The sequence below is a fragment of the Pomacea canaliculata genome, linkage group LG3 (assembly GCF_003073045.1).
Source record: "Pomacea canaliculata isolate SZHN2017 linkage group LG3, ASM307304v1, whole genome shotgun sequence".
Taxonomy (NCBI): domain Eukaryota; kingdom Metazoa; phylum Mollusca; class Gastropoda; order Architaenioglossa; family Ampullariidae; genus Pomacea; species Pomacea canaliculata.
The window spans coordinates 9247682-9268223 of record NC_037592.1 but is presented as its reverse complement, the minus strand read 5'-3'; the positions used below and the strand labels follow the sequence as shown (position 1 = coordinate 9268223).

Here is a 20542-nt window from a genome sequence, read left to right as displayed (position 1 = left end):
GGGAGTAAAAAGTCCACTCCTGCTTATTAATGTAGCAAACACAGGATGGTGGTGGTGGTGGTGGTGGTGATGGTGATGGTGGTGGTGGTGGTGGTGGTGGTGGTGGTGGTGATGGTGGTGGTGGTGGAGCTCAACAGCCTTGCAGTTATCAGTCCCGTGTCTGTATTGGGGCTTCAAGAAGAGAGAGAGTAACAGAGTAAGTATGGCACCAAAGTGTCATTACAACTGTCACCTATGTAAGGGGACCCGCTTCAGGACAGGGTTAAAGATCTGTGGCATCACCGTGCCTAGGGTTAGAAGGTCGTAATTAAAGTTTGCACTGATTAGCACCAGGACAACCTTCAGGGTCAACGACATAACCCAAACCCTTACACCTCCTCCCCCCAGCACCAAATCTAATTAGATAAATGCATTATGACTTAACTGACAAGTAAGACACTTTTTCAAAAATCTTGTCATCTTTGAAAAGAACATTCTTAAGAGTACTGAACAGTCATTAAAAATAAGTAATCTTCTTTAAAGCCCTTTGTGGTAAATATGTGTTGTCACTGAGAAAATACAAGAAGGAATGTCAATACTGGAATATTGACAATGATTCCCTAACCACCTTTAAAACCAAGCTCAGACCACATCTTTTCAAAGGAAAGACTTCACTGTGACCCTGTCCTGACCCTGAACATGTATCACATGTTTGTATTTAGTTTGTGTATGAGTGTATTCTGTAGTAGTATGTCTGTGTGTGTGTTATATGCGAATGTGGGTGAGTGGATGTTAGTAATTCAGTCTGTTTATTATTTTACATGAAGCGCTCGGTGGAAATCGTTTTAAAAACTGTGTATCAATCCTCATAATTAAGACTAAACATTGCTTTTAGTTTTGAGGGAGGGACTTCCTGGAGGCGTGTAAGGTCAAGTGGCTATCTAAGTAATAATAAACAATATTCGCCTAGCGGCTAACAAGTTTTGTGATACGCAGTGAGAAGAAATGGTTGCGAGAAAATGTCAGGTGTGAGCATCTATGGAGTTTAGAGAAAGAGGAGAGGTCTTTGTACAGTTGTTTGTTGTTGTCATCATTGTCAAAATATAAGGAAATGTAGCACGAAAAACAGGAAGACTGCACAGATAAACGCGCATGCGCGCGCACACCCCCACACGCACAAAGAAAAAAGATATACAGTACTTAAAGAAGTAAGTGCAAAACACATTTACATATACACACAAATACATATACATACCCATAGACATATACATACACATAAACAAAAATGTATATATATAGACTCACACTGCACAAATACACAGATCTACCCATACAAAGATATACAGAAAACACGCAGATATATACACTCACACGTTTACAAATACAGTGATACCTCGGTTCTCGAACATAATTCGTTCCGGGAGGACGGTCGAGAACCAAATTGTTCGAGAACCGAAGCAATGAAACCCATAGGAAATAATGGAAACTGGATTAATTCGTTCCAAGCCCCAGAAAATGCCTATTTACTGGCCTAATTTGTATATAATATGTAGAAAAACATGAGTCTCAACAAGAAATAAGAATAAAAGTGTATTTATTAAAACAAAAAAAAAATAAATAAAATGTACTGTACAGTACAGTAAATTGTGTTTCATTTACTGTACCTCTACAAACTTTATGGCAGGAGGGAATGAATGTGGAGGGAGGAGGGAAGGGGGATGGTTATTGTATTGAAGGGGAGTCCTCTTCAATAAAAACAGAGGGTAACTGCTCTTCGGGTGTTTCTGTTCTCTGTATCTTTTGCTGAGGAGAATCAGAATCTTGCTCTGCAGTTGCTTGTCTGATTTCTTTACGGAAGAATTTGTCAATTGTTTGCTGTTTTTTTTCTCCTTTGCAAAATTTTGCGGAAAGTGGACATAACATTGTCATTAAAAAATGTTAACTGCTCTATTTGCTACCACTTTATCAGGGATGTTGTTCAACACAATTTGCGATTTCTGCCCAATTTGCACACATTTCATGACTCTCTCCACAAAAACGTCACTCTCTCTCTCTGCACTCACACTGATGACGCAAGCAAGGCGCGCTGGGCTGAATCAGAGATCTGTAGGTCCCTACAGATCTCTGGCTGAATGAACGCCATTCGGCTCAACTCGGCTCATCTCGGACGTTCGGATGTTCGAGTTCCAAATATTTGTTCGGATTCCAAGACAAAATTTTCTCGAATTTCCTGGTCGAATACCGATTTGGTCGAAAACCAAGGCGTTCGAGAACCGAGGTATCACTGTACACTGACATATTCATACAAGTATATACCTCCACAAATCATTAATCACAGGTGCGAATCGCGTGCTTTGCTAGCAGATAATTAATTAACGGATCGGTTTTGGAGGCTGAAATTTGCAGGTTAGTTTTATATCACCAATATTTACTGATATCTGAAAAACCGCAAACCGTTCAGGTTGGTCTTTAAGAACTAAAACAACTGAAGTAAAAGCAGAGGGAAGGTCCACACTTGTACAAAGTATCAATAAACTTGGTGTGGGTGTAAAACAATTACACAGGCAGCGGGACCTACGTTTACAATGCATGAAGTGACCGCGCGTGCACTAACACCTGAGAAAGAAGCACGTGCGAGAGGTCAGACATGAATATAAAATCGTGACCTTTCACAGGTCACGTCCACAGCTCTTGGCTGCTACTTCCATCATGCTGGTGCTCTTCCTGCTGAGTTCGCTGCTCGGCGCAGCTGGTAACAACTTATTTCGAAAAATTCACTACAAATCAACATATTGTAACAATTAGTTTGAACAATTCATTCAATGTCAACATTCGGTAACAACTTATTTTGGAATAATTCATTACAAATCTTGTTCTCTAAATTACCACCAATCATTGTTTAATGTTACTAAAGGAAGATTAAACTTAACAGAATTTACAATATATTTTTCAAAAATATATTAATTAAATATTTTACAAATAGTTTTACTGCTTCTTTTTCTGAGGTTAGGGGAATGGCAGTTGTAGGTATTTTTATGTTCTACTTGGGAGAGAGTGATGCGTTTAAAAAACATAAAGGTTTAACAAAATAAAAAACACTCCTGCATCAACATATAAATATTAATTAAATTTAATTTTAATGTCATTTACAATGCCGGGTTTGCTGCCGACAGTCTGGACGTTCGCTGGACATTTGCTGTTCGTTGTGGTTGACAGTAAGTGACAGACATCTCACGTTCGCTCCCTTGTGACAGTGTCCACCGAGGACATCGACAACTACGTGGTCAACGGGGTGGTGGCCCCGCAGGCCGTGTACAAGTGGCAGTTGTCGCTGCGACAGTCCGACTCGCACATCTGTGGGGCTGTGGTGTACAACGAGAAGTGGGCCGTGACCGCTGCTCACTGCGTCAGTCCCAGCAACTCCCCGTCAGTACTCACACCCTCCGTCACTCCCGGGTCATCACACACATAGAGAGAGAGAGTGAAAGAGCGAGAAGGTGTGAGAGACTGATAATGATAAACCAAGAAAATGTGCGCGCGCGCATGAATGTGTATTTAAGTGGATTTGTCTACTTCATCAACTTTTTTTGAGGCTGTGTCTAGCCGATGAGGTTTATTTTTGTAGCTGTGAAGTTTATTAAGTATATGTTATATGTTCTTCAATGTGTTAACTAAGATAAGTGTATTTTTCAGCTCTGTCTACTCCGTGAAGTGCGGACTCTTTGACCGAAACAATGTCACGGGCTCTCAGCGTGTCGGCATCCGCCGCTTCATGAGGGTGGGTACCTCAACTGCTTGAAATTATATTTAAAATTGTGATTTTATTGAGCGTCATGCCCCCTCCCCTACACTAATTAATTTTTTTCTTATTCTTTTGTAGATTTTGTCTCAGACTTAAAAGAACTCGTAAATTTACTAAGCCAACATTATTGTTTTCCGCCACTTTGGCAATAAGTTTTGATGTCACAAAAATCAAGCTAATGTCTTAGTAAAAAAAATTTATGGTACAATCTCCCACATCTCGTATGGATCCATAGGACAGATACACACAACACTTGATTCTCAACAAGTAAATCTTTCAGGTATACCAATAATACTGGCGGCCCGGTGTCACCAATACAGTGAAGGTTGGCTGCCCTGAGTTCATTTCTCGTCTCGGGCAAACATGTTCTTTCTCTGCACGTGGCATCTGTTTACAGGGCTGGCTGGCTGCCCTCCGCCAAGGACGGTCCCAAGCCCGGCTGAAAAAGGAGGAGGGTTGGGCGTGGGGCCAGCACCCCCACCCCGTAAAATAAATCCTTGCTACCAAAACATCGACAACAGTTAAGACTGTAGTCGATGGCCTATGCCCCAGGAGGGGCGAAGGGCCTAAAAAAAACCCCAAAAAACCCAATAATACTGCTTTCCAGCTTTACACGAATTTTCTCTCGAGATGTTTACTAAACGAAACCCTTTATGTGTCATTTTAAACCGTTTACAGTGGGAAATGGTTGGGGAATATTACTAAAAATAGAAGCAACTTTTTTTTTGTTATTACAAATGACAAAGTAGAAAAAAAATAGACAAAATGTCTTGTTTGTTCTTGTACCCGCTTAGCACCCGAGTTACAACCCCAGCGGTGCCCAGGGATACCCGAACGACATCGCGCTCCTCGAGTTCGACACACCCTTGACTTTCAACGAGAACTGCAACAAGGCCACCTTCTCCTCCGGCAGCTACGACTACGCCGACGTGGACGCCATCATCACTGGCTGGGGACGCCTCTACGGTGAGCATCACTAGGTGCAGATTGACACAAAGAAAGACACTTCCGGTTTTCTGTAGTGTTGTCATGTGTCATACATTTCATTGTACTGCGTCATGCTATCTTCCAAAAAAAATTCATGATGATGATGATGATGGATGATGATGAATCTTAAACTTGATGTGGCAACACCAGGTGGCGGGCCTCTCGCTGTCAAGAAGAAGCTGGGTTACGTAAAAGTCATTTCACACACGGAGTGTGCTGCCACCTGGGGTACTGGTGTCAACGCCAACTACCACATCTGCATCCTGGACAGGCCGGAGTACCGCTACATGGCCTGCAACGTGAGTGCGAGGGGTGGGATGGGGGAGTACGTTTAGCCTACGTCACAGCTACGTTGTTCAGGTCACGTAAACCTCGTTAACACAGAAATCCACTGACTCTTGCTTTTACAATCATTGTTACTGTCGAGTTTCTTACATCAGAAAATTAGGCTGACATTATTAGCAGGACTAGGTGTACTAATGTAACCTACCTTACTTATCGTACAACAGAGAGAATTTTCACATTTTAAACTTTCATATTTATTTTCATGAAATAATAAATATATTCCGATGTCCAGGGTGACAGTGGTGGACCTCTGCAGGTCAACGGTGTTGTTGTTGGAGTCGCCAGCTGGGTGGCCTCGGGCTGCCTTGTGCAAGTATGTAACATTGTTTGGACTCCAGGAAAGAGTGCAGCAAATAAGGCTAAGTTGTGTTAGTGTCACGTGACAAGGGCATTAGGTTTGTAAGATGTATTTCTGCTTGTCATTGTCTCTTGGTGAGCTATCAGTGACCTCCCACAGCCTCGGCTAAAAATAAGAATGTAAACAGAGTTTGTTCTGGTTTAGGGGTCAAAGTGCAAGTTTATCCCAAAGTACATTTATACCAGTGATGATCAACAATAAAGATAAGAATCAATTTTTTATTTAAAACTGGCTGTACTATTTTTCTTCTCTTCTACTTACACACACATATATATATATTGTGCAGCTACCCAGGCGGCTACACCAGGTACAGCACCTACAAGTCCTGGGTCGACTCGACCATCAGCGCCAACTCTTAAACAAATGTGCCGATACTTTCGTGAAAATAAATCGTAATAAATGCTTATCTTTAATAAGTGTGTCTGAGTCAATTACTTAGTTTTTATATGTAAAGGCTATATTTTATTAAACAAAGAAGCATCAAGAGTAAGTAAAGTATTAAGAGGTTTTGACACCAGCCCTGAGATCCTACTTCTCTAGGAAAGGAGACATGGTCAGGCAAATGTAAGACGAGAAATAAAAAGAAATATTTAAAGCAAAACCTGACAGGTTTACCTGGCTATACCCAGGTAACAAGATGGATTAATCAGAAACAATGTGGTTGGTATGCTTTTTTCTGTTCCGGTTAATTCTCAATGAATTATTTTTGCGATTTGTCGGGAAGCTTCCAGCAAAACGTAAACAAACAAAAAAAAAATAATACACGAAATTAAATGAGGCAGAAAAAACACGGTGTTGTGAGTGGGATGGGGGACATAGACATGAGTTTGAGTCTATGGTGCGGTTACAGACCAGTAATGTAAACTAACTGCTCCGTGGTCGACACAAGTCAAAGTCAAAATTGAAGTGTGGACCACTTGAGTGGTTTGTGTACTGAGTAGGTACATCACATGAGTAGGTACATCACATGAGTAGGTACATCACATGCTCGAACTGCAAATCAACAGAATTAAATCGAAGCTCAAAATATTAAAGAAAATAAAACCCTTGAGTGTAGCTCGGCTGAGGGGCTGTGTCAGAGTACAGCGAGGGTTGGATCCGAGTCGAGGCTTTGAAACATTCAAATGTAACGGTCTGCATGACTCGGCAACTCTGTGTGTGTGTGTTTTGTCATGAGCTCACCGACCTTGTTACTCAGAATAGCCTAATATTTGCACTCTGTGTGTGTGTTGAAATGAGTTCAACGACCCTGTGTATGTCAGGTGAGTTAAAATAACGAGTTCACTGACCGTGCTACTCAGAGTAGCCTACATACTTGCACCGTGCGAGTGTGTATGTGTGCGTCTGTGTGTGTGTGTGTGTGAAGGGGAAGTAGGGGGTTAAGAGACTAAAGAATGCATGAAGGTGAGTGTCAGCTGCTTTCACCGATTACACGGTTGAAAGCTGGTACCAGGTACACTCTCAGGTAACTCAGTCCCAGCTACATCTTAGTGCGTCTGTCTGTGTGTTCATCCATCCATTCTATCTGTTATCTTCCCAAAATATGTGTATGAACAGTGCCCTTCAGCTGTTGTATACAAATATTTTGTATTAACAAACATACAACAGAATAGGCATATAAATATAAATTCTGTTGCATGTTTTTTAATAGTGATTTTTCCAGAGAAAAACTTTTAATATGGGAGGAAAGGTGGAAGAAGTGTGAGGAGGCGTTGAAGACAGGATGAGGCAGAGCTGCTGATGACTTTCAAGGAATTTGACAAACATTTCAATATAATGTGGAGGTTGTACAGACCATTACAGGCCTCACGAGTCCAACATCTGTGCCATGCCGACTGATTGGTTACTGCGCAAACTAAACTCAGAAAGAAATGAACTTTCTCTTGTTCACACGCTGGCATTCATTACCACTTTCATACATGAAGTAGTGTGTGTAAATACTGACATTATTATTTTTTTTCTCAATAAAAGATTTTAAGCAATATAATGAACATAACTCAAATACACAATAAAACAATATTTTATGGAAGAGGGAAGATAAACATTATTGCTTGTGTCAGCAGCCAATGTGATATCTATTGTTTTGCTACATCCTCATAGATGGCGAGTTATTTTGGTAACCTCCATCTTATCTAACTGCATCGAATATTCCATTTATTGAAGTATAATTTATTTTTTTTTCATCTCAAACCTAACAATACTATAATATGCAGATTGAATCATTCAGAATGGTCAGTGACATGTAGGAGCTAAGACCAGTCATGGAAAGAAAGCGCCTGACTAAAATTCCTTATTAGTCAAAAAGTTCGCAGTTTTATAAAAGATTTAAAGCAAGGCTATAGAAAAAATACTTAAAATAATGTCAAATGAATATTGCTTTTGATATTCGCTGCAATCTTCATCATCACCACTATCATCATCAACAAAAATACTTTTTGTAAAACTTTTATTACAATCATGTTACAATAGTGGAGAGATAAAATAAAGTACAAATAGACAGGGAACAGCAGGCACATGCTGAGTGCACACACAAAAGAACACATATATAAGCACCGCATATGCGCGCACACACACACACAAGCGCAAGAATACAGTTGTGAACATGAAACATTAACACGCACGCGCGTGCACACACAGTCTCTCTCTCTCTATCACAGATACATACACTCTCTCTCTCTCTATCTCTCACACACACACATAAACACGCGCGCGCGCAGTATTTGTGTTTTACATATATATAGATATATAGTTAATATCCAAGATATATATATATAGATAGTGTATTGTTCACTCTCTGAGAATAGAATGTTGTATAAATAGAAATGTCAGCGGGCTGGGAAATTATTTCAGTTGTGTATCTTTAGTATTGTTATATTTAGATGATGATGGACTACATGCTGTTAGATGAATGTCGACAGCGGTGATGATCACGAAAACCAGTCCTAGAACAGAGCCTTGTGGAACTGAAAATCGTCTCGCAACATAAAATATTCCCTACATTCCACTGACTCAGCACAGCATCCATATAACCGCAGTATTTCATAAACACTCATCTCAACATCACGTGCACCCAACTCTCTCACCTTACCTCTCACCAAGCAATAAACTTGTAATTATTACAATTACTTGACTTACAGCGAAACCTCTTTCTCTGTCACGGATCATGTTACAAATCACTTGAGGACTGTCGAGAATGAGAACTGAACAGGTGGAGAACAGTGAACACCTTTATAAGACTTCGGTCGTCTCGAGCTGCTTCAGTGACAAGCGCACCAGGGCCGTCGCCATGTTGTTTGTGTTGTTTTCGCTGACTCTCCTGTGCTTACAGGCCGCTAGTAAGTATGTCCTTCTGTACAAACCATCTCTACCTGCTCTTGATAACGATGTCATCACTCAAAAAAAAGTATGGTGAAGAAGAAAACTATGAAGAGAAAACTTTTTTAATGTCAAAATGAAATCGCATTAAAGAAAGAAATAGACAGATATATTGTAATATTGTAGGGTAGAGAAAGAAAAACAGTACAAAAATAAAAAAGATAGAAAAAATTAAGTTATCCAAAGATAGACAAACATTAAAAGTCAAAAAAGACAAGAGATAAAGAACAACGAAGAATTGTCAAAAATGGAAGAGAAAGAACAATCAGTCATCAGAGAAAGACAAAGTTTCCATCATTTCTCTTCAATTCATATTTTTGACCTTGTATAATGAATTACTCCGAAGCATTTTATAAATCGCTTACACTATTATTTCCATTCAGAAAGTGAATCAACCGAATTTCGATAATGTGTTTATTTTTATGTTGTTTTTTTATTTTTTTATTTTTTTTTATTTTTTTATTTTTATAAGCTGTGTGCGTGCGCAGCATACTCACTACATGTATCTCACCACTAACGGTTAATTACCTGAAGACAATTACCGGCATGCACTTTGTTTTGTTTTAAACCTCAGACGCGGAGATCGACAACTACATTGTCAACGGCTACGTGGTGAACCCAACGAACTCGTTCCCATGGCAACTGTCCCTGCAGCGTGATGGCTCGCACATCTGTGGAGCTGTGGTCTACAACAACAACTTCGCGCTGACAGCTGCTCACTGTGTGGATGGAGCTGTTGCGTAAGAACCTGAGCCTACAGCTGTCTACATGCTGTCACATAGTCATGTCTCCCTCTACAGTAGACAAAGCTAGACATCGACATTCTACATTCAAGTCTTCATACAATCACTCTATCCTCAAACAGTAAACAATAAGTTGGACATGAAGATTTCAAATAAAGGCTTCACATAATTTTATATGCATAAAGTTACACATAAACTTGTAACATTTATACATCCAGTGAAGATGTAGAGGAAAGACTGGATGCGAAACAAAGGAGAGTTCTAGAACCCTACTCCTAGACATGCGAGACAACTTTTACTGTTTTTCATGGTTTAAATATTTTAGAAAATTTCCGCTTCTTTGAGTTTAGCTGTGATGTCTGGATTTTGTTTCAAGTTCAAGGTTCAGAGTGATTGTGTGGAGCTCACAACATCCATACAACTGAGACTCAGCGACAGACGGTCTCTGTCTCCGCTATCACTATGGTACGTGTGAATTCCAGATAACTCTACTCTGGTGGTGTTTACGTCCCCTTACAGACTTGTTTTACATTTGAAAGTCACAATTTTATTTAGTTTTTTTTTTTTTTTTGTTTTTGTTTTTTTTTTGTGGGGGTGGTTACGGCTGCATAAGTCTGTTTTTCTGTTTCTATTTAATCTGATCGAATGGACACATATATATTTATACACACTCTACAAGTGTGTGTGTGTGATTGTGTTCATTAAAGACATACTAAAGAACACACAGAGAGTCAGACAAGACTACATTGTTTTTCTGTCCTCTCCAGCATCCCAGCTACAATCCCAGCGGAAGCGGATTCCCCAACGACATCGCGGTGCTGCGCTTGTCCACCCCTTGACATTCAACAGCTACTGCCAGGCCCCCAACCTTCCCTCCGCTTCCAACGACTACGCTGACCAGTCCGCCGTCATCACCGGCTGGGGTCGCCTGTATGGTGAGTAGTGCTTACTGATCTACAGTCTCACTTGGTGGTGAATGTGTCTGTAGGTAGAGCTGTAGCACCAGACATCTACATAGTCCATTTCCCTTTTACGGTCTAGCCTAACAGGTGAGCTTGGTCAAGTAATAATTGTCAACAAATGATTAAGCTCTGTGTTCACTTCTGCAAAGTTTTTGTTATGTCCTCTCTCTTTCACTCACACACTTTTTCGGAATATTTTAGTTTGTTCAATTTCTCATTAATGATTTTTCCCTTAACACTTAGCATCCCCAAAAGGGGGAAACAGTTTCCTACCAAATAAAGCCATAAACACATGTCCACTGCTCAGGTGGGGGCACCCTGCCCAGCAGACTGAAGCGAGGCGATGTGGAGGTCCTGTCCAACACCAAGTGCCGCACCTACTGGGGCACCACCATCAGCGCCACCTACCACATTTGCGTCAAGGACCTGGGTGACAGAATCTACGGAGGTTGCAATGTAAGTATGCTGCACGAGTCTGAGATATCATGTGTGGACATGGCCACCCTAGGCGCCATTGTGTCGCAAATATAATCAACAGCTGTCCTGATGTATGCAGCTAACACAAAAGGCTTTGTGATTGGGCAACGCCGAATTAGCCTTTGCTAGAAGCAATTGGATTGGCTGCGGCGTTCAGTGACGTCAGTAGTGTTAGGTCAATCTTCACGTGCTTTTCTGAAAATAATTCATTATAATCTGTAATCCTTATTTTCAAACTCAGGGTGACAGTGGCGGCCCTGCCAGCGTTGGTAACACTGTGGTTGGTCTGGCCAGCTTCGTCGCCAGCGGATGTCTGACCAAGTGGGTGGCTTTGTCCCGGGTGTATGGACAATTAATCTTAAAGTTCACCTTTTCAAAGATGAACCATTAAAGTTAACATTAGAGGTCTAAGAAATTTGAGAATAGCTATATATCTATATGTCCATTGATTATATGTATGCTGCGATTAATTTCTGCTTCACGATAAAAGGTTGGATCACTTATTCCTCATGCGTAAATACTAACATTACTAATAATTTAAAACCATAGAAAAACGTCTTCAGATTGTAATCGTGTTAGTATTTAAAATATAAAAATTTATATTAAAAATAATATCTAGTGATGATCACGTTTTCAGTGTTTATAACATGAGATTATATCAATAGGAACAAATGATAATGAAGGAAATATTTTAAAATTTCGTCTTTTAATCTCTTCTTTAGCTACCCGACTGCCTACACCCGTGTGAGCTCGTACTTGAGCTGGATCTCTTCCACAGTCGCCAGCATGGGCTGAGCTCTGCTCACTCCGAGGACTGTCACGATGGCGTTAAAAGTGTTTCACCTTTCTGCCATCCTGTGTCTGTGCGGAATGTTACAATAAAAATTTTAAAAAATCTTGTCACTTTTCACAGTTGTTAGTCTCGACTGGGCTTTGTTGGCACTTTTTTTTTCATCGTCTCCTTTCCATTGCCACTGGCGCCTCCGTTCTCATTTTTTTCTTTTATTTTTCTTGTTTCTTTTTTTTTTCTGCTGAGTAAAAACAAAACCAAAAAATAAAACCTCTGATCATTCTTAGAATTAAACATCACCAACACCAAAGTCCATACCCATGCTGAAACTATACTAAAAAAAGGTATTTGCAAAACAGTATAGACCAAACACTCAAATGATTCATAATGAGGATGATAATAATAACAAGAAGATAACACGCACCAACGGTTCAAGTGTATCACTTCCTGCACAACCCGCTGACGTCGACTGTAGTTTTTATTTAAATGTTAGGCCACGTGACCGTATCAACAACTGTCTGGCGTTGTGTCTGTAAATAGTTTATTTTAGTTATAGGGATAGGTGTTTATTGTAAACATTTCTCTTTATTTTATACTTTGAAATACAGGTCTAAATGTTGTTTGTTTACTTCATGTGTTTATTTTTGTAAAGGTCGATAGTTTAAGAAGCAGACACTTGAAGTTTATTGCTGCACACGCGCCGTTTATGGGGCCATGACTGTTGACACAGCACGCACATTACTTTGGTACATCCGCCATGAGTGGATTCTTAAAATAGAATCTTCTTACCTACATTAACCTTTCCTGTTTAATATTACAATCGTGTCTACTAGCTTTTTGTATACATCGTACTGTGATTGGCAGACGAGTGATGTATGCATTCATTCACACAAAGCTTGCAATAATTTACGCAGTTTTATTTTATTTTATTTTTTATAAAGTTTGAGGATATAGACAGGTTACAGAATTTCATCCAATAATGAAGCAGCAAAAACTGAAACACCTGAGAAGAAGTCTTGTGTTTCTTGCCAGTCACCGTGAAATGTTGGAACTAAATTCCTCATTTATATTCAGCGCCATGTGTGGTGCACCTCCAGGGTTAGTAACCAGATTCAGAACACCGGCGTGTGTTAACGTTCACTAACGGTGCTGCAGGTCATTGACTTCTGGTGTAACAGAAAAAAATGTGAAGGTATAAAGTCAGAGGTAGGGTCTGCCGCAGCACTTGCTACAGAAATTTCACCATGTCTTTGTTTAACTGGAAGCTTTTAGTGTTCGTGATATTCTCATCAGCAACTGTCCTTCTGATATACTTGAGCACAAGACGTGGTTCATCGTCGTTCTTCACAACCCCCTCACATCGTCTTTATCATCGCCGATGACCTTGGTAAGAAGATGATCAACAAACTCATTTCATTTTCAAAGATTTCATTACAGGTAATTTCATTTTAAAAGATTTAAGGCCTTTAGTTTAATTCTATGCTTTTTTTACTTTCAAAAGATTAGATGCGTCATGTGTACTTTCATGTTGATAAGTTTAGACTTTCCTAACTTGTCTGTCCCCATCGGGTGGACAGGCTGGAGCGATGTCAACTGGGAAGACCCTGACATCCACACCCCCAACCTGCAGCAGCTCGCTCACAATGGAATCATTCTTAACAACTCCTACGTACAGTACCTCTGCTCCCCGTGAGTTGTACACCTGTACTAACGGTATAAATAGACACAAGCTCATACCTTGAGTGTACGTGTAAGTTATATATGTATAAAAGTATACAGTATATGTGTCTGTAAATAGCTATTCGTAATTAAAATGACTTATACTAAGCATCATGCAGTTTCAATACTTACAATACACTTTTTGTTAAAGTAATATCTTGCGTCCATATGTAATTGAGGAAATATTTAACTTACATCGGCAGGTGCAAACAAATACCTGTATTCAAGTATTTATGTTTGCCTGGCTGTACAGGTCCAGATCTGCGCTGATGTCCGGTTACTTCCCTTTTCGTTTAGGAATGCAGGTGATGGATGCCATTGTTTTTATAATGTAGCAGAAGCACCAGGATGGTTATGTTTAGTGTGGAAGGGTCTGGCCAGAAAAGCTGATGATAGGAACATTGTAGCACCTGAGAATGTTGACAAGAAATTAGCTAACGCCGTGCCACGTGACACATTCCACAAATATGTTTATCGTGGTACAGTGTGACACATGGCTACGTTCAAAATACGTGAGGAATACTCTCAGAAAACTGATTTTGACGAATACGACTTGGAAACTATGAAAAGGATAGCACTGGACGATGTCTTCTGGCACTAAAGAAGTTGTTTGGCTAAACCGAGCTAGAAGAAATATTTCACGTCTACATCTGCAAAAAGCCACGACAGCATACAACGTCCGCATCACTAAATTTAATGTTGAACATGATATTTGATGTAGACCGTGAATACTGAAATCATTAACCATGACAGTATTATTAATGTCAACGTCACACATGTACTTCCAGCATAGCGTCATCCATGCGAGACAGAGAAGTTTCTTGCCTCACAACGTGACGACACTTCCACAGGCTTTGAAAAATAACGGCTACGCGACCCACGCCATTGGGAAGTAAGCGAAGTATCTTTTCATCCTCCCTCTTTTCTCAACCTTAAAAACCAATCATTTAAAACTAAGAAAGTTGTGCGTCTTGAGTGTTGATAGTTGGGTTAGAACTACTGAGCTTTGGTGTGTCTGTAATAGGTCGCCAACGGATAGGGTTTATCTGGACAGTGAGTGAGTCCGTGTGTCACTTTATGTCATGCAGGTGGCATCTTGGTTACTGCAACTGGAAGTACACACCCACCTACCGAGGGTTTGACTCCTTCTATGGCTACTACAATTCTGATGAAGATTATTACATTCACGTCAATGGTTGGTCTCTATTACACTGCTTTGTGGGTCTTATTCCCTCTCACATTACTTATTTTACCGGGTATTTTTAAAGATCAAATAGGTTTATAATACCTTGATATTTTTATCTTTATTTGTATTTTAACAGAATTTTGGAAATGTAACGTGTGTGTGTATGGTTTACTCAGTTTGAAAACTTCTTTTGCGATGGTCATAGTATGTGCCATCAGCGTAGTACCACTGCCTTTCCATGTGTCTAATCGTGTTCTTTTTATATTTTTTTCTTCACACAGAAAACGGGCTCGACTTTCGATTCAACGAAGAGCTTAACTTGAAAGACACAGGCGTCTACTCTACGGTTTGTTTTCCCTGAGCTACTTGCTGCTCAATCGCAACTCTCCAGAATTACAAACCCATGCATTACAAAAATGTTCAAAGAAATGGCATAATAAACTTTTAATGAATTATGCAGTTAAAATGTTAGAAACAAAACATAAATGTATACAGATTATTGACGACTGAGCTCTGGCAACCACTACCAACTCCACTCAGTCCAGCACCAAACATCACCATTACAACCACAGTTAAGCCGTACTTTACCTTCGAGACAATGTCGGGATAGAATGAAGTGAGGACTATGTTGTAGTCGTGGTGGTTGCTGCTGTTAATGGCGATAGACTTCGTTGAGGCATCTCCCACTTCTTGATGTCTCCCAGTTGGCGTACTCTCGACGTGCTCAAGACATCCTGGACACTCACAGCCTGTCCCAGCCTCTGTTCCTGTACCTAGGCTTTCAGGCTGTTCACTTCCCACTGCAGGTAAACGTTCATAAAGAGTGGTGAGGGGGTTTAGTTCCTTTGTTTATTGGTTACATTGGAATTATTTCTGGCTTATTTCTGTGTAACACATTCTTTCTAGAACTTTCTTTCATGTACCTGTGTTTGTATTGATTCAGTGAGAAAAAAGGCTACTTTACAGGAAAATACAAAACAAAGCATTATCTGATGTTTATCTTATTAAATTTGTTTATTTGTATAATTTTAGAAAATAGAAAAAGGATATATTACTAATCAAAGCAAGTTGCTACTATTTTATTTTAACTATTCGGGTTTCTTTTGCATTTAAGGTTCCGAAAATATACGAAGACAAATTCTGCTCTCACATAAGGAACACGACCAGAAGAACATTCTGTGGTGAGTACCCTGTCCATCACTGATGTGGCGGAATGAGTCAGAGTCACAGACAGACATAAAGACAAACAGTGAGTCAACGAGTGAGTAACAATAGCTCTGTGATTCTATCCTCAAACAGGGATGCTTGCCGCCATGGATGAAGCGATTGGTAACCTGACGAAGTTGCTAGAAGCTCGAGGTTACATGGACAACTTGCTGCTGGTCTTTACTACACCGATGTAAGTCTGATGTTGAGCTTTAATAATTTCCGTCTTGACACTGTAGTTTGAAAACTCAGAGGCCTACTTCTGAGTCACAACCATGACCTGCAACATTCCATGACTTGAAAAAAAATTATTTCTTCCAGAATGGGGGCGACCCCATGTACGGAGGCAGTAACTGGCCCTTGAGGGGTGCCAAGCATACCTTGTGGGAGGGTGGCACACGTGGCAAAGGATTTGTGTTCAGCAAAAATCTCTTCAAGAAGACGGGAACAGTTTACAATGGGTGAGACATCAGAAACTAACCCCATGAAACTAGAAGTTACAGGGTTAGGGGCGGCTTATGGTTAAACGTGGAAATGAGTTACAGATATCAGTGGTTATGGAACGGAGGATGGACCGGTAGCAAAAATCAAACAGAATATAAAATATGATTAAAATAAAAGGAGAATATCGAACATTTTAGACTAGCGAGTAATTTTCATCAGAAAACTCGTTCTTAAACTCACTGTTTAATTAATTAACAAAAAAGTAAATAATTAACGATTTTTCTTGTTAATTTTTGTCCTGTTAATTACTAGGCATGTTTGGAGTGTGTGTTTTTCGGTAGTCTAATTTTTTGTTGTTGTAAGATTAATTTCTTTTGTTGATTAAAGTTAATGCTATACTTATGTCGAATGTATTATGTGATCACGTTAATGCCTTATTAACGAGACTACACATGGTTACTGGTTGTTGTTTTGAGCATTTTTAATCGTATTGTCAGGTTAATGCACATTGTTGACTGGTTTCCGACACTTATGACACTCGTCAAGGGGGAAACCCGTAAGTAATGTTTTTCATTCATCAGTACCTAACTACTTGTCTGACACTTAGACATGTCAACCTGTGACTCATATTTCTGTTTTCTAATTGAAACATGTAGTCCATCGTCGCTCCCACATCGGCTGTGATTAAAATTGCCCAAACTTATTACTACTGAATGTCAAAAGGAATAAAAAGATAATGAAAAGGTGCTATTGTCATTATTATCAGCCGTCACCCACCATCCTCACATCATTAATAATCATTATCAATGAAAAGATTGCGTTTCGTGTCTACAGTTTTTTATGTATTGCTTTGAATGGTAGTTTTGTTGACAAAAAAATTTAAAAACAGAAAACCTGAAATTTACTTAAAAGACACCGAAAGAATGATGTATATTCACGACATGACCATTTTCTGTAGCACCAGGAATGGATGGAGTCAGCCAGTGGGAATCCATTGTTAATAATGAGGCAAGTCGACGAAAAGAATTTGTCTACAACATTGACGAAATCTCTCAGCACGCTGCGATCAGGTCAGATGATACTTTCGTTCCTTTCTTCTCTCCTCTTCTGCCTTCCTCATCGTGTCAGTACGTCCGCTCTTCCATTCTCTCTTTTCTCTCTTCGCTTATTTTCTTTATTTTCTCCTTCCCTCTCTCTCTCTCTCTCTCTCTTTATGATTCCAGAACCCCCATAAGTTTATAGTTCTGTAATTTCCCCTTTTACTCTGTTGGTGTTATCCATTACTTTGTAATTATTATTTTATTATATTAGCTTATTTATTACAAAGTGAATAACTATTTTCATGTATTTGGCGAGAGCTATGCACACAAAAAAATGCTTCTACCACCTTCGTAAATAAATCTCCCTAATCATTGACTGTGTTCAGTTGTTGCTGTTTAGCGTTTTGCTTTAATGACCGCATGGTAACTGAAGGCCAGACTACTTAATTTGCTTAATTGAGTGACGTCAGTGCTAGCAATTATTTTTTTTTTTTTTACCGAGGTAATGGTCTTCTGGCTATGGTGAATATCGTTTGACTATGCATCTGATTTTTCTTTTCGCTACAGGGTGGGAGACTGGAAGCTGATCCAGGGTTCACCAGGAAATTACACAGGATGGTATCCGCCACCAAGTGTTGGCAGCGCTGTTCATGAGGCTAACTACACAGAGAGCGGACCCAACACCTTTAGATTGTACAACCTCAAGGGTTAGGGTTTTGTCTTTACACCAGATAGTAATTTCTACAGATGGTCAAATGATCAAATAGTAACACTTTAAATTACACTGAAACACTCTATATTACTTTTAACAAATAATATAAACTTTCATCGATTATTCATGATTGTGCTTTATCTTTACTGACTCAAAGAAGGGAAAAAAGAAAGTTGTACATAATAATATCATGCGTAAAACCAAAATATTGGTATTTAATTGAAAGTTAATCAAACTCGCTGCGGAACAGCATGGCAGATGCAAAAGTTGAATTAACATTAAGCACACTGGCAGCGACACAATGAAGTGAAGGGAGGGTACTACAAAGTTGAAAAGCGCATAGTAGTGCAAAATATACTGGTTAGTCTCCCTTGAATTTGTTTTTTAATTAGTAGTAGCAGTATTAAAAATTAATGATAATATAAAAAAATTGACACACAACTTTCAAATCATAAAATGATGTGTGGTCATTTTTCTTACAGCATTTTCATTATCACAAAAAATATTCAGGAACAAAAGAATGTTCCCCGTTATTTGTATCGATGTAGCGTTCTTCGCAGTCTCTCTTTTGCCATGTATTACGTGCAAAGGCGAGTTTTTGGGACAGAAATACACAAATTTCTTACTTCAAATGTGTATTATAACCGTTCAACCTCTTTCCATCTATGTCAATATTTAAAATTTTTACCCGTTCCTTATTGATATTTTAAAATTCGTATTTTAATATAAGTAGTTGATACTTTTATTTTGCAGTGCATTAGGTTTGCAATAGGCTTAACTTTCCCTTCGCTTTCTTACTTTGGCAGACGATCCTTACGAACAGAAAGATCTGGTAACAAAAAAGCCCGATGTGTTGGAAATGATGAAGACAAGGCTGGAGGAGTGGAGGAAGAATCTAGTTCCGGCCAACTACCCGGCCAATGATCCCACTTGCTGACCCAGGAATTTATGGAGGTGCCTGGACTCCCGGCTGGTGCTGAATCCACATGTGCAGAGATTTTTCTTCGTGATCTTAGAATTGATTCACAAATGATCGAAAGAAAATGAATGAAAGAAAGAAAAAAAAGAAAGAAAAAAAGAAAGAGAAAAAGAAAGAAAGAAAGACATACACAGTGTGGTCTCTAGCGAGAATATGAAAGTCTTTTCTTTGTCAAACGATTGTTAGATACTTTTCTCAAATAAAACATACCAAAAACAGGAGGAGTGATCTCTTGTGACATTCTTTGTTTGAAACTTGATACAATCCTTTATACATCCAGTAATTTGTTTCTTCCTCGTTTGCCGACACATAAACAAACGATGGCTACTAAAGCTAAACTACAAGTTTTAGGTGCTATAATTTTATCACCAATTTTCAATGGATATAATTAAGTAATTAATTTTTAGGGAAATTATTTAAAATTAATTTTAAAATGACATAACTTTATAATTATCGACAGATCGCTCAACCGTAGGAAATGGTCGCGGTCTGCTTTGATGACATAATGGAATGAATGATGCTCTGTGTAGTTCAGGGAATGCTCCTAAGTTTCTAGTTAATGTGTCTAAGCTTGCACGCGCCTTTCTAACAACAGTCACAACCGTTATCTCGCGCTGAGTGATAAACACGCCGTCGGTGCTTGACCCTTAATGTCACGTGACTGCGTGCACACTGCTTTTTGTACCTACATTGACACGTTCTGGTTAGACACACGGTGACTGTTCTGCTATTTTAGGCTCATTTCTTAGAAATTAGTGAGTTTGTGTGCCGGATTTGTTTGCTTCCATAAGGTATGGCCACATCAAACCTCGAGCTTCAAGCCCTCCTCACATTATCATCATTATCGGTGATTTTTTTTTAAGTGAAGCATCTAGTGAAAACATGGTCACGTTTATAAATAAATATTACCCTCTTTCAAGGATGCCAAAATACAACAATGTGTACTCTGCCATAAAGAAGCGTCTCAGATATGTAAACAAACGAATATATAGATTTTACTTTTAAGAATAAAGCCACTAAAGAGCCAGGGCATTGTTAGCAGCCGGATTAACAGAGTTTGGGGGAGAGTTTGGGTGGGGATGGTGTGGAGGGTGTGAGGGAGGCTGTCCACGTGACACATGAGACTGAACCACCTACAGTCTGCAGCACTGGATTTTGGACGCCAGCCCTCCAAGCACTCGACTGTAATCTGAGGGCCTGCAGCATCTGTCTCCTCAACGACAGCAACCTTCGTTATCTCCACGGTTTTGCTGACTCACCTGAAGTTAAGACACCGAAAAAAAGAAAAATTACAGGACCTTCATAGTGTGGTTATACATAGCAACGGTCACAAAGAGGCTCAGTTTTACAGTTCTACACCTTTACACTCGAGACAAAAGCTTCCTCTTGAGCCTGCATTGTGATAAGTCATTACATAATCGTCTGTTTACCAGGTCTC

General features: G+C 39.5%; 3 protein-coding genes across 3 annotated transcripts; all 3 read left to right on the top strand.

Annotated features, from left to right (window-relative positions):
* The first annotated feature begins 202 nt into the window (after positions 1 to 202).
* Positions 203 to 11891, top strand: LOC112558832 (serine protease 53-like). Its single transcript, XM_025229527.1, is given in 14 exon segments — positions 203 to 292; positions 3206 to 3405; positions 3673 to 3757; positions 4576 to 4747; positions 4919 to 5067; positions 5346 to 5426; positions 5758 to 5887; positions 9421 to 9586; positions 9966 to 9978; positions 10357 to 10414; positions 10417 to 10524; positions 10859 to 11007; positions 11270 to 11349; positions 11751 to 11891. Coding segments are annotated over 14 exon segments (1554 nt in total). The 3' UTR covers positions 11824 to 11891.
* A 1120-nt stretch (positions 11892 to 13011) lies between these two features.
* LOC112558829 (arylsulfatase B-like) lies at positions 13012 to 16126 on the top strand. The gene is made up of 9 exons (XM_025229518.1): positions 13012 to 13205; positions 13396 to 13507; positions 13791 to 13842; positions 14326 to 14429; positions 14626 to 14732; positions 15005 to 15069; positions 15428 to 15529; positions 15838 to 15904; positions 16023 to 16126. Exons 3-9 carry the CDS (start codon positions 13807 to 13809, stop codon positions 16124 to 16126), a joined length of 585 nt encoding a protein of 194 aa, XP_025085303.1. The 5' UTR covers positions 13012 to 13205; positions 13396 to 13507; positions 13791 to 13806.
* A 130-nt stretch (positions 16127 to 16256) lies between these two features.
* Positions 16257 to 19325, top strand: LOC112560619 (arylsulfatase I-like). The gene is made up of 5 exons (XM_025232560.1): positions 16257 to 16390; positions 16871 to 16929; positions 17332 to 17443; positions 17981 to 18120; positions 18932 to 19325. The coding sequence occupies exons 1-5, from the start codon at positions 16266 to 16268 to the stop codon at positions 19060 to 19062; spliced, it is 567 nt and encodes a 188-aa protein (XP_025088345.1). The 5' UTR covers positions 16257 to 16265; the 3' UTR covers positions 19063 to 19325.
* Positions 19326 to 20542: the final 1217 nt, after the last annotated feature.